The sequence below is a fragment of the Zophobas morio genome, unplaced genomic scaffold (assembly GCF_036711695.1).
Source record: "Zophobas morio isolate AGI-343-1 ecotype UQ-CSIRO unplaced genomic scaffold, CSIRO_AGI_Zmor_V1 ptg000024l, whole genome shotgun sequence".
Taxonomy (NCBI): Eukaryota; Metazoa; Arthropoda; class Insecta; order Coleoptera; family Tenebrionidae; genus Zophobas; species Zophobas morio.
Window position 1 is genome coordinate 712836 of NW_026972129.1, and position 13702 is coordinate 726537.

General features: G+C 34.6%; 1 protein-coding gene across 11 annotated transcripts in view; it reads right to left on the reverse strand.

Annotated features, from left to right (window-relative positions):
* The window catches only part of Dscam2 (Down syndrome cell adhesion molecule 2), a 956598-nt gene that overhangs the window by 534486 nt on the left and 408410 nt on the right, over positions 1 to 13702 (reverse strand). For all 11 annotated transcript variants that reach the window (XR_010281598.1, XM_064064644.1, XM_064064647.1 and 8 more), the window contains one exon: positions 9193 to 9348. Coding sequence is in view for 10 of the 11 variants with exons in the window: in XM_064064644.1 (XP_063920714.1) it covers positions 9193 to 9348 (156 nt within the window). In the remaining variant the exon portion in view is untranslated. The remainder of the gene's footprint in view (positions 1 to 9192; positions 9349 to 13702) is intronic.

Consider the following 13702-nt stretch of genomic DNA (forward strand, 5'->3'; position numbering starts at 1 on the left):
TAATGGTGTAATGGTCCAATTCAAACGAAAACAAAAAATTTCAGCAAAAGTGATATACTTAGAAATTAAAAACGTCATTTATTGTCATAATTTTCGCATTTTGCTGACCATGATATTTTGATAGATTTTAACGTGTGTGTCAAACTGTTGCCGCTTGCGTACCATACGCATAATGCAGTACTTACTTAATTTTTTCGAAAACAAGCAACTTCTGCAGTAAGTAATGTATTTGAACGTAATAATCTGTTTATTAATGTTTCAATAGCCTAATACAAACTGTAATTTACATCTTAAACAAACAGGAGATACTAGGGAAGTAAGGGTAAAATTAATTGTAATAATTTTCGTATTTTGATGACCTTGACAGGTATCTTGGGTGCCAAACTGCCTGTTGCATGCATACGGTACGCATTTAACAGGCAGTTTCGCATGATTTTTATTTTTTCCTAAAATATTTCATCGTTAAAAAAAGGAATTTTTAACAACAAAAGACTTTATATTACGCGGAAGAATATTCTGAGCAAGCTAAGTGTAAGTATTATGCTGTATATGTTTTGTTATTAAAAAAATAGAATATTTCTACATTATGAATTGTGTCTGGACATGTTAAGTGGGTGCTGATGTCCTAACAAACCCACTCAGTCGGAAATTGACATCTTTAGCAAACAGAAGTGATTAGGGAAGTAAAAACAAAATTAAGTTTCATTACTTTCGCATTTTGCTTAAGTTGCCAGGGATTTACGTATTTATTGGACAAACTAATTAGAGGTTTTTAATGGTGTAAAAGTCCAATTCAAGCGAAAACTTAAAATTTCAGCAAAAGTGATATACTTAGAAATTAAAAACGTCATTAATTGTCATAATTTTCTCATTTTGCTGACTATGACATTTTGATAAATTTTAGCGTGTGTGTCAAACTGTTGCTGCTTGCGTACAGTACGCATAATGCAGTACTTACTGAATTTTTTCGAAAACAAGCAACTTCTGCAGTAAGTAATGTATTTGAACGTAATAATCGGTTTATTAATGTTTCAATAGCCTAATACCAACTGTAATTTACATCTTAAACAAACAGGAGATACTAGGGAAGTTAGGGTGTAATTAATTGGAATAATTTTCGTATTTTGATGACGTTGACAGGTATCTTTGGTGCTAAACTGCCTGTTGCATGCATACGGTACGTATTTAACATGCAGTTTCGCATGTTTTTTTTTCCTATAATATTTCATCATCAAAAAAGGGATTTTTAACAACAAAAGGCTTCATATTACGCATAAGAATATTCTGAGCAAGTTAAATGTAAGTAGTCTGCAGTATGTGTTTAAAAAAAAAGAATATTTCCACTTTATGAATTGTGTCTGCACATGTTAAGTGGGTGCTGATGTCCTAACAGACCCACTCAGTCGGAAATTGACATCTTTAGCAAACAGAAGTGATTAGGGAAGTAAAAACAAAATTAAGTTTCACTACTTTAGCATTTTGCTTAAATTGCCAGGGATTTACGTATTTATTGGACAAACTAATTAGAGGTTTTTAATGGTGTAATGGACCAATTCAAGCGAAAATTTAAAATTTCAGCAAGAGTGGCATACTTGGAAACTAAAAACGTCATTAATTGTCATAATTTTCGCATTTTGCTGACACTGTCAGGTAAATAAGTTTGTGCCAAAATGCCTGTTGCATGCATACGGTACGTATTTAACAGGCAGTTTCGCATGATTTGTATTTTTCCACAAAACTGTAAATCTAAAAAAAGCGGTTTTCTCCACTTTTACGTTTTCTCTACCTTCCGTGACACCTACAGTACGAAGGTGTCCCGTTTCTGTCTGTCTGGCCGTCTGTCTGTACATCTGTCTGCGGTCCCGGATTTTTATGAATTATGATACAGATAATCTACGAGCCACCGATTGTTGTCAAATTTTGTATTTATATTAGGAATATCTTGTAGGTAATATCAATTCCCGCTTGAATTGGGCTATTGGAACATCGAAAACCATTAGCACACCCAATTACAATCTATCCCATAGATTACATACAGTATAATCAGCGTGCTTAGAATATTCTTATGAGTAACATAGAGTGTTTTGTTCTTAAAAATCACTTCCTTTTTGATTTAAAATTTTGGGGGAAAATAAATGTCATGCGAAACTCCCTGTTAAATGCGTACCGAACGCATACAACAGGTAGTTTGGTACACACTTTAGTCCCGGTCACTGTTAGCAAAATGCGAAATAAAGAAAACAAATAATGCCTTTACTTCCCTAGTATTTTCTATTTGTTAAAGGTTTCAATTTCCGCTTGACTTGGGCTATTGGAACATCTAAAACCACTTTGAATTTCCAGATACAAACAATTGTGTCGAAATGTTTTATTTTTTAAAAAAGTAATTCTAGGGGTGACGTACTTAGAATATTTTTATACGTAACACAAATCCTTTTGTTTTTTGGATTTACAATTTTGTTGAAACTTACCGCAAACTTTATTAATTATAACATTTTAAATATAAATGCCAAAGTGCCTTTTAAATATAATTAAATTTTGTTTGGCCATCTATCGTCGAGGGGCTGAACTATGCCGTATTTTCCTTATGTGCGAAACTGACTAATTTATGCGTTTGATCTACTACAGTGTTGCCATAGTGTGCCGACCGTGCCAAAGTTCCGGGATTATATACATATATACATTTATAATATCAAATTAATATCAACACCATACAGAAAAACTCGTAAAAAATAAAAAATATCTTCAAATAATGTGTCTGTGGCTTGCACACCACGTAAATCGGTGATTGTCGCTAGATGTCAGTTCCCGTTGTAGTAGGTGGAAATTGGCAGCAGATCTTGGCGAAATTTTGGGCATATTAAAAGGCCCTCTGGTTAAAGAAACTGACAATCACTTTTATAGTGTACAATTTTCACGGCAAATTGCACACAATGTTGTAATCTGACTACGCATCCTCGCCCTGTGCTATGGCTTCTATAACTAATGTCGTCTTGTTTAACAGAGTCGTGTCGTCAGCATAAAGTACTGAACTTGTAGAGATAGAGAGAGAGAGGAAGAGAGATCATTTATTAATACTAAGAATAAGAGCGGGCTTAGAATCGATCCCTGAAGTACCTCTTATGAATTATTATTAAACTTCTTGACATTTTTTTATTTAGTTTAACCACTTTAGATCTGTTGTTTACATAAAAAGAAACCATATTGATACTACGGGGCAGTTTTTAGGGGTTGGCTAGGAAAAGATGAAATTTTAAAGCCCTAGGCTGCATTTATCCTCGTATTAACAAATAAGCATATGTTGAGTTTTGACTTTATTGGAGTATTTTTAACTTCCAAAGTATTAATGGAGAAACCACCTATTACCGCGCAGAGGGCCCATTTTTTACGGAAGTATAAAGAAAATTGAGAATTTGAATTAAAGAAAAATGTGAACTTCTGAGATGAAACATGGGTTTTTGCTAAGAGAAGTGTCATAAAATCTTGGCAGTAAGAGTGTTAGAAGACCACAAGGTCATGATGCCAAGCGCTACGTTATATTGCATGCACGATGTAACTCTGGATTCGTTGAAAATGCTGGGTTGCTGTTTGCACGGAATCAAAAAAATGTAATGGACTATCACAGAGAAATGAATGTTGAGATGTGTCTCAGTGTAAATGGTGTAATGAGAAATTGATACCAAATTTAGAGGAACCTTTATTAATTATAATGCATAACGTTTCATACAATACTGCTGTTGCTGAAAAACAACCTTGTACATCCTGACGAAAATTTGATGTTCAGCAATGGCTAGTTAAGAACAGTGTAAAGTATGAAGCGTCTACGCATAAAAATGAACTGTTATACTTACTTAGACAAACAAAATAAAAAACATAAGGAATATATTGTTGATCGATTGCTGCAACAAAATGGACATGATGTATTGCACTTTCCCGCTTACCACAGCCAGTTTAACCCTATTGAATTAATTTAGGCCAATGCTAAGACTTACTACAATGAAGAAGGTTATGGCGATGTGTTATTGCATATGGGGGCGCATTTTTTAAGTAACTGTGATGCAAATACATGGCAAAAATGTATTGAACACGCTGAAAAAGTTATTAATGAATAGAGTGGACGAGAAATGTTATTGGAGGGAGGACAGTACCAGAAATTATAATAGAAGTTGGTAATGATTCTCAAAGTGACACAAGTGGGGACGAATTACAATAAATACATTTTAATTTGTTTTCAGATATGCAAATAAGTAAAATCTTTCAGCTAGTTTTAGCCATGGTTAATGTGGTTTTTCAAATATAATTCGTTTTCAAGATAAATTCATTTGCGTCCCTTATCGACTGACCTCTTTAAATAATTTGTTTTCTTATAAAAAAATAAAGGCCGTACGCAAAATTAGTACTCAAATTTTTGTGTTTATTGTGAAAATTCCTTGTATTTCAAATCACACCTAGATCCATGATCCTGTTCATTAACCCATGTCAATAAACAATAAATTAATATCCTAAGATTCTAAGTTGAATTCTGACTAAACACGTCTTTACTTTGGCGATCCTCCTTTTTCGAGAGACAAAGGCAAACTACCGAAAGTGTCTTGCCTAGAACAGCTCCCAAATTGTATTCAGGCCCGACGACAAACTATAGATTTGTCATCGACATACCTACATGTGTGTTAGACGATAAGGTGGTCCTTTTACGCTGTTCAGTGTTGTTATGTTGTTTCAAGACGAAATTAATACATACATTAGGACAAATTAAAACGAACCATTTCAACATTAAACTGCCAAAGGAGTTATGTGGTTCCTCTAAGCCGCTGCGCGTAGTGCTTCAAAATTAAAACCTCGCCTGTAAAATGCTACCTACAGCATTCATAATGTAAATAACTATTCTTACGCGTGGAACATACAATTTTTTTGCGTACTCGTTTTTTTATGTTTTTAAACAAAAATTTGTTGATAACAACAGAGTAAACAACTTCATAAAATGATTAATTCAGAAGAACTCGACATTTTCGGCGAATCTGCGGAAGCAGTAGCTGTTAAATCAAAAAGTAAGTAGGAAAAGTGTTACCAATACTTCAGTGATTGGAGAACAACAAAAAATACCAATGCGGTTGCTAACTGGAAAAGTGTTGCTAACTGGAAAATTGTCACCTTTCTTTATTGTTTTCGATAAAACAAAAGTATGCTTTTGCAATGAGTACACGAAAAAATAATTCTTTCGGTAGTTTTCATTTAATAATAATGGCAGGACATGTATAATTAAGCATTGTTCGGAATCAAATTGATATTATCATTTTCTCATGAAAAATTAAATTTAACGAGTCGAACTCGAACCATTTGAGATGTTTTTGTACATCCTGGTATGCAGTGGCGGCTCGTGAAGTTTTCTTCAGAGGAGGCTCAAATTTGAAGAGCACTACTTTTTATTATCTGAATATTTTTTTTTTGTCATGCCCACGAAAATAACACTCCTGCGTTGATAGATAAACTATTGCACGATTAGTCTTTTCAAAATTGCCCTATTTTTACCAACTTTCTCGTTATAGTTCTCAATATCCCTTTTATGAGCGGAATCTAAAGTAGTAGAAGTAAATATGTGTTCCTGTGATTTTTCATGCCTTTCTATTGCTCATGACAAGTTTTGTAAATTATTATAGCCTGTTTTATCCCAAAGGGAAGATTTATCACTTGTGAATAATACACAATGCCAACAGTATAATTTGTTTCTTAAAAAACCGAAGCCGTTAACCATTTAGTTTTATTATAATTATTTTCATGAAATGCTCTGTTTTGCTTTCTACCTGTCATTACCATTAATGGGAGTGGTGGTGTTGGTTTCCCCTTTTGTTTTATAGCGATCTTTTTATCACAATCAAAGCTACTAAATTCATTTTTACTTCCCGAGCGCAAGCAAAGGAAGTATTGTAATCGAGTCCGTCGGCCGACTCCCTACTTTTACGTTTTCACGATCTTTCATGACCCCTAGAAGACGAAGAAATAGGTCTCTCATTTCCGTCTGTCTGTCCGTCTGTCCGTCTGTCTGCCGTCCCGGATTTTTATTAGACAGATAATCTCCGAAAGTACTGGACCGATTGTTGTGATATTTTGTACCTATATTAGGAATATCATGTATATGGTAAAACGCTAACCAAAATTTGTCTAATCATCCCCACCACTAATGCGATGACGTCACTTTAAAATTGTACATAGTAAATGGGTTTAAAATTGTATAAAATAACATACTCCTACACATGTAGTTTACTACTCCGACTTGAGTTTTTACCCGAAACGTCCAGATTTTTGGAAAAAAAACAAAATTATAAAACAACATTTTGCAATTTAATTTTCAATCTGCTAACCCGAATGTTTTGAAATGTTGCAGATATTTTAAGGTTATAAAGAGCATCATAAATCTTTAGTCAAAATATATTTGGTTATCCCCTCCAAAAACTTGATGACGTCAGCTCAAAGGTTTGCCCATAAATCCTATCTAAAATGTACAAAATATGATGAGTTTGTACTTGTGATATATAACTCCATTCATATTTTTTGGATTTGCATATACAGGGTGACTCCAAAAAATTAATGAATGCCTAAATTTATTTTATTGATTTACTCAGGAACTACAAAACCGAATGCTTTGAAATCTTGAAGATGTTTTAAAATTATCATAAGCATGGTAAATTTTTGGTCAAAATGCATTTGGTCGTCCCGCCCTAAAAAATTCATGACGTCACCACAAAATTTTGCTTAATAAATCCTATCTAAAATGTACAAAATATGGTGAGTCTCTTCATGTGATTTATCATTCCATTAAAATTTTTTCGATTTGCATATACAGGGTGACACAAAAAAATTAATGAATGCGTGAATTTATTTTATTGAGTTAATCAGGAACTACAAAACCGAATGCTTTGAAATCTAGCAGATGTTTTAAGGTTATAAAGGGCATAATAAATGTTTAGTCAAAATATATTTGCTTATCCTCTCCAGAAAATTGATGACGTCAGCTCGATAGTTTGCCGAATAAATCCTATCTAAACTGTACAAAATATGATGAGTCTGTAGTTGTGATTTATCACTCCATTCATATTTTTTGGATTTGCATCTACAGGGTGACTCCAAAAAATTAATGAATGCATAAATTTATTTTATTGATTTACTCAGGAACTACAAAACCGAATGCTTTGAAATCTTGAAGATGTTTTAAAGTTATCATAAGCATGGTAAGTTTTTGATCAAAATGTATTTGCTCATCTCCCCTAAACAATTTATGACGTCACCACAAAATTTTGCTGAATAAATCCTATCTAAAATGTACAAAATATGATGAGTCTCGTCTTGCGATTTATCATTCCGTTCATATTTTTTCGATTTGCATATCTAGGGTGGCACAAAAAAATTAATGAATGCGTAAATTTATTTTATTGATTTAATCAGGAACTACAGAACAGAATGTTTTGAAATCTTGCAGATGTTTTAAGCATTTAAAGAGCGTAATAAATTTTTAGTCGAAATATATTTGGTTATCTTCTCCAAAAAACTGATGACGTCAGCTCAAAAGTTTGCCGAATATATCCTATCTAGAATGTACAAAATATGATGAGTCTGTACTTGTAATTTATCATTCCATTCATATTATTTGAATTTGCATGTACCGGGTGACTAAAAAAAAAAATGAATGGGTGAATTTATTTAATTCATTTAATCAGGAACTACAAAACCGAATGCTTTGAAAACTTGGAGATGTTCTACAATTATCATAGGTATGGTAAATTTTTAGTCAAAACATATTTCCTCATCCCCCCCTAAAAAATTAATGACGTCACCACAAAATTTTACTGAATAAATCTTATCTAAAATGTACAAAATATCATGAGTCTTTTCTTGTGATTTATCATTCCATTCATATTTATTGGATTTTCATATACAGGGTGACCCAAAAAAATCAATGAATGCGTAAATATATTTTATTGATTTAATCCGGAACTACAGAACGGAATGTTTTGAAATCTTGCATATGTTTTAAGGATTTAAAGAGCGTAATAAATTTTTAGTCAGAATATACTTGCGTATCCCCAAAAAGTTTGCCGAATAAATCCTATCTAAAATCTACAAAATATGATGAGTCTTGTAATTTATCATTCCATTGAGTGACTCAAAAAAATTAATGAATGCGTAAATTTATTTTATTGATTTACTCAGGAACTACAAAACCGAATGCTTTGAAATCTACTGTGAAAAAAAACATAATATGCATGCAGTCGTCACGTTTCCGACAGCGAGGGAAGTACTGTCTAAACTCTTTAGACCAATTTTTTAATAGATAATTTACGTATCTGCACATGAGACTGAATTATTTTCGTTGCTCATTCTCGTTAAGTGTAAGTAATACTCTAATATGAATATGCCGATAATACCAGCTGTTTTTAACGATCAGAAATAAAACGCAAATAAATGATACAAAAAACACCTTAGGCTTTACGTAGGTACTAAAGCCTAAACACTACTCACCACTGTATAGGGAGCACGCGAAACGACCTCAATGTTTTTCCAATTTACACCCGATCACGCCAATTAATAAGAAAGAGATAAAATTATCCGTGCGACTTGATTTGAAAAGAGATGAACTAGCCGGAGGCTAGCGGCCTGAAGCGGCACCCCGATCAACGTTTTAGCCAATGCAGTACCGAATGACGATGCGTCAATGTTGCGGTCTCAATAGTAAGATGCATTCTCGGCGGAGGCTAGCCTTTATCGCTGAAGCCAAACGCGGAGTGGTGTGAATTATGATTGTAAGGGCGCAAATATAATTTTTTTCGACATTTTAACCTGATAACTGATGAAAGTAAATTAAATCAAACAAAATATTCTGAAAAGTAACAAATGTCTACAAAAATACAAATTCTTTCATCGAAAAAAATTAGAGGAAGCTCAGCTCCAAAAATCAGAGGAGGCTCAGCCTCCCCTGCCTCCTCTAAGGAGCCGCCACTGCTGGTATGAAAAATATGAGTGCTGGTTTATTGGTAGCCGCCATATATTACGAAAGTATGTAACCTAAAGGCATAGATTTAAAATATTTGGCCGACCCGAAATTTTGACCCACCAGCCGCCACTGGTGTATATTTTACATTTTATAAAACACTACATGTTAAAATTCGCTTTGCTAGGTACTTTTTTATTAACACTTACCATCCTCGTCTGTTTGACATAATATTGCTGTAGATAGTTTTCCATCTCCAACTTTAGTAAAAGCTAATACTTGTAAACTGTAATTAGTAAATTTTTTAAGTCCTGTGATTACTGTTGTTAGTGCCTTAGTTTTTCTTGTTTCGATTTCATCATTTCCTGAAATAGAAATAAATATATAAATTCTACTCGATTAATGATAATGAAATACACAAATTTTGAAGTTATTTACACAGAACTCCCAGAACACAATGAAGTTAATTTTTTATGCCAAATGGTACTATGCTCCCGGAAAGTTAAGAGGAGTCACGTCTGGTACTTGTGGATACAGAATATAATATATCCGTTATTAACATATGTGGTAGCTCAGCGGCTTATTGATAATAAAAATAATACAAGTCAAAAGTATGGGTATGAGTTCTCGAAGGGACGGCAATTCTCGTCGGGGATGGTGGCGGCTGCTGGAACTCGGAGCGTCGTAGGGGATGACGGCGGTGGTGTATGCAGAACAGGGGACCTGGACAGTGCGACCCTGGAGATGATGACGACGTCGGCGATGCGGCACAGGGGACCGTAAAGCAATGCAGCACTGGAGATGATCTCGAAGCAGCGCAGGGGACCGTAAAACAGTCCAGCCCTGGTGATGATCTCGAAGCAGCGCTGGGGACCGTAAAACAGTGCAGCGCAGGTGATGATCTCGAAGCGGCGCAGGGGACCGTAAAACAGTGCAGCCCTGGTGATGACCAGAAGGGGACTTAGACAGTGCAGCACTTAAGGTGGAGATGGTGGAGTTCCATCTGTGCGGTGCTCACCAGAAGGGGATCGAGACAGTGCAGCCCTTAAGGTGGAGATGGTGAAGTTCCATCTGCCTGAAAAGTGGCCACGCTGGCCCTTTTATAGGCAGGGTTTAGTTTGAGTAGTGACGCAGCTCAGGTGGGGTGCGTTCCGGTAGGGGTGAGCATGGTGGGGTTGATACTGGCGCTGCCGAGGACAGCGCACTCGAGAGGGTACTAGCTCCGCTACACATACTTACTGTTATGCTACTTTAAAAATATAACATATCCACACTGTCCATTATACATATAACACGAGAACAGTTTTTAAATAACAGTTTACTTTACTTTGTAATCGAGTCTATCAACCAACTCCCTACTTTTATGTTTTAATAAAATAATAAATTAATATCAATAATAATAATAATGTAATAGTCACTCAACAGGCTACTTGGCCCAGTTACAGAGTTACTCAACCAAAAAAAAAGAAAAAAAGAATTAAACCGAAAAAACCGAGACTTTCTTTTTAATCCGCACAACTAATAACAGCTATTTTACTGCTATTTCTATAAAGATACAAGCTCAAACGGATTAAAAAATTGGTTGAAAGTTGTTTCGACGGAACCTTCCTCGCTCCTGAAGTACAATGAAACATATCCAGCATTTTTCAGTCGATTTTTCTTTACACAATTTTGTGATGACCTCATCAACATTTTTGCAAAGACACGTATATTAAGTTGGACTGGTGCAGTGTAATACTAAAAATAACAATATTGTATTCCCAAAATTTTCTGAGAAAACGGAGTGAGCCATTTTTGATTTAATCAATAAAATGAACTGACTCGTTCATTAATTTTTTTGAACCACCGGTTTAACCAAATCTAAAAAATATGAATGCAGTGATAAACCACAAGTAAGAACTCATCACAGTTTGCACATTTTGGGTAGAAATTATTCGGCAAAATTTTGATTTGACGTCATCAATGTGTTGGGGTGAATAAACAAATAAATTTTGGAAAATAATTTACCATGCATACAATAAGTTTAAAACATCTCCAAGATTTCAAAGCATTTGGTTTTGTAGTTCCTGATTAAAATGTAAAAGTAGAGAGTTGGCCGACGGACTCGATTGCAATCCTTTCTTCGCTTACACTCGGGAAGTAAAAATCAAATATTTCCTTGTCCCACAGTGGTTCGAATATGGAATACGTTGGTACAAAATAGATCAATACTGCCTTGAATCAATAATTACAAATACGCTGATGCAGTGAAGAAGCCTTCATGATATTAGTCCTGACTATTGGAACTTCAAACGTAATAACATTTCTGAGATGGGATGCAGATGTTCTAAATTTTAATTTGCTTAATAGGAATGGTCAGTTTGGCGAGTGGTGTGAATGACAAGTAATATGCCCGATTAGCGTTTATTTACAATATGTACATTAGTGAACGACTGACAACACAATGTTCTTCCTTGGCGCGCGGGAACCGACTGGCTTCTTTTCTTCCCTTCAAGGACCTCGTTGCGTGTTGTCACTTCCGGTCGATTTGAAAGTTTACCGCCACAGTTAGTCATTCCGTCTATGCAAGAGATGAAATAACATCAACACAGAATCGACAATTCTTTTACAACAAAGGCTTTTCAACTGGAATCTTGCTAACAACAATTCGCGTGGATAACCTTGCACTGGATGCACACCATCTATTCTATAGGCCGTGTACTTAAGAGCAGGTTTTACTCAAGCCATTCATTCATTCGTTTCTCGAACTGTGAAGTTAGTGAATTCTGAGGGACGTAAACATTTTCGAGGGGAGAGGTGAATGTTAGTCACAGTGTACACAGAAAGATTCAACTTAGTTCGGGTACCGTCGTCGGCTTGTATAGGAACAATATTTCTACTATAAATTGAAATTTTGACGTGAAACTTGGTTTTAAAGTTCTTCAACACAAATAATGAAACACGTATTTAAGCATTTTCCGAGAGTCAACCCCTAAGGGGGTGAAAAGTGGTGGCTAATTTTGTATGCGAAAAATATTTCTATTGTAAATTTTGAGGTGATGTTTATTTAAAACTTGGTATTAATGCTCTTCAACACAAATAACGAAACACGTATTTGAGCATTTTCGGAGATTTGACCCGAAAGGGGGTGAAAAGTGGTATCTAAATTTGGGCGGCTAAGTTTGCATCGAAACAATATTTCTACTATAAATTGAAATTTTTACGTGAAACTTGGGATTACTGTTCTTCAACACAAATAATGAAACCGGTGTTTAAGCATTTTCTAAAATTCAACCCCTAAGGGGGTGAAATGTGGAGGCTACGTTTGTGTGGGAAAATATTTCTATTGCATATTTACAATTTTACGTGAAACTTGGTAATAATGCTCTTCAACACAAGTAATGAAACACGTATTTGAACATTTTTCGAGATTCAACCCCTAAGGGGGTAAAAAAGGGTGTGGCTAAGTTTGTATGAGAAAACTATTTTTATGGTGATGTTTACTTAAAACTTGGTATGAATGCTCTTCAGCACAAATAATAAAACACGTATTTAAGCATTTTTCCAGATTCAATCCCTAAGGGGGTGTAATATGGTGGCTAGATTTGTGTGGGAATATTTCTATTGTAAATTTAAATTTCTATGTGAAACTTGGCATTAATTGTCTCCAACACAAATAATGAAACACGTATTTAAGCATTTTTCGAAATTAAACCCCAAAGGGGGTGAAAAGTGGTGGCTAAAATTGTATCGGAAAAATATTTGTAAATTTAAATTTCTACGTGAAACTTGTTATAAATGGTCTTCAATACAAATAATGAAGCACGTATTTAATTATTTTCCGAGATTCAACCTCTAAGGGGGTGAAAAGTGGTGGTGAAGTTTGTATGGGAAAAATATTTCTATTGTATATTTACATTTTTAGGTGAAACTTGGTAATAATGTTCTTCAACACAAGTAATGAAACACGTATTTGAACATTTTTCGAGATTCAACCCCTAAGGGGCTGAAAAGTGGTGGCTAACTTTATATCGCAAAATTATTTCTATTGTAAATTTTTGACATGGAATTTAGTATTAATGCATAGTGGAACACGTAATTAAGCATTTGCCGAGATTCAGCCCCGAAGGGGGTGAAAAGTACCTACTGGTTAAGTTTGTACAGGAAAAGTATTTCTATTGTAAATTTAAATTTTTGCGTAAAACTTGATATTAAATTAATGCTCTTCAATATAAATAATGAAACACTTATTTAAGATTGTTTCGAGATTTCACCCCTAAGAAAATGAAAGGGGGTGACAAAGTTGTTATGATCAAACATTTTTTATGTCGATTTTTACTGGAAATTGTATTAATGTCCTTCAACACATTGTTTACTTGAAGGTTGATAATAATGCTCTTCAGCACAACGAATCGTCTACGCGAGCGAAGCCGCGGGCGAAAAGCTAGTATAAAATAATCCAATAAAATTAATAATCAAGTGTAATAACAATAATTGTGAATAAAAGAAAAGTTATTTTTAAAAACAAGTTTATTAAACCAATAACCTTAACTGGCGCAGTGGTACGGAGCGTCTTAAGAAACAAAAATCGTTCAAGACCGATTCCGAAAAAGAACCACTTCAACCGCGAAAATCTCGGACAGCGGAAGCATCGCCGAAACTTCGCATCATCTCCGCATCGCCTTCAGAGCAGGTTTTACTCAAACCATTCATTCGTTTCTCGAACTGTGAAGTTAGTGA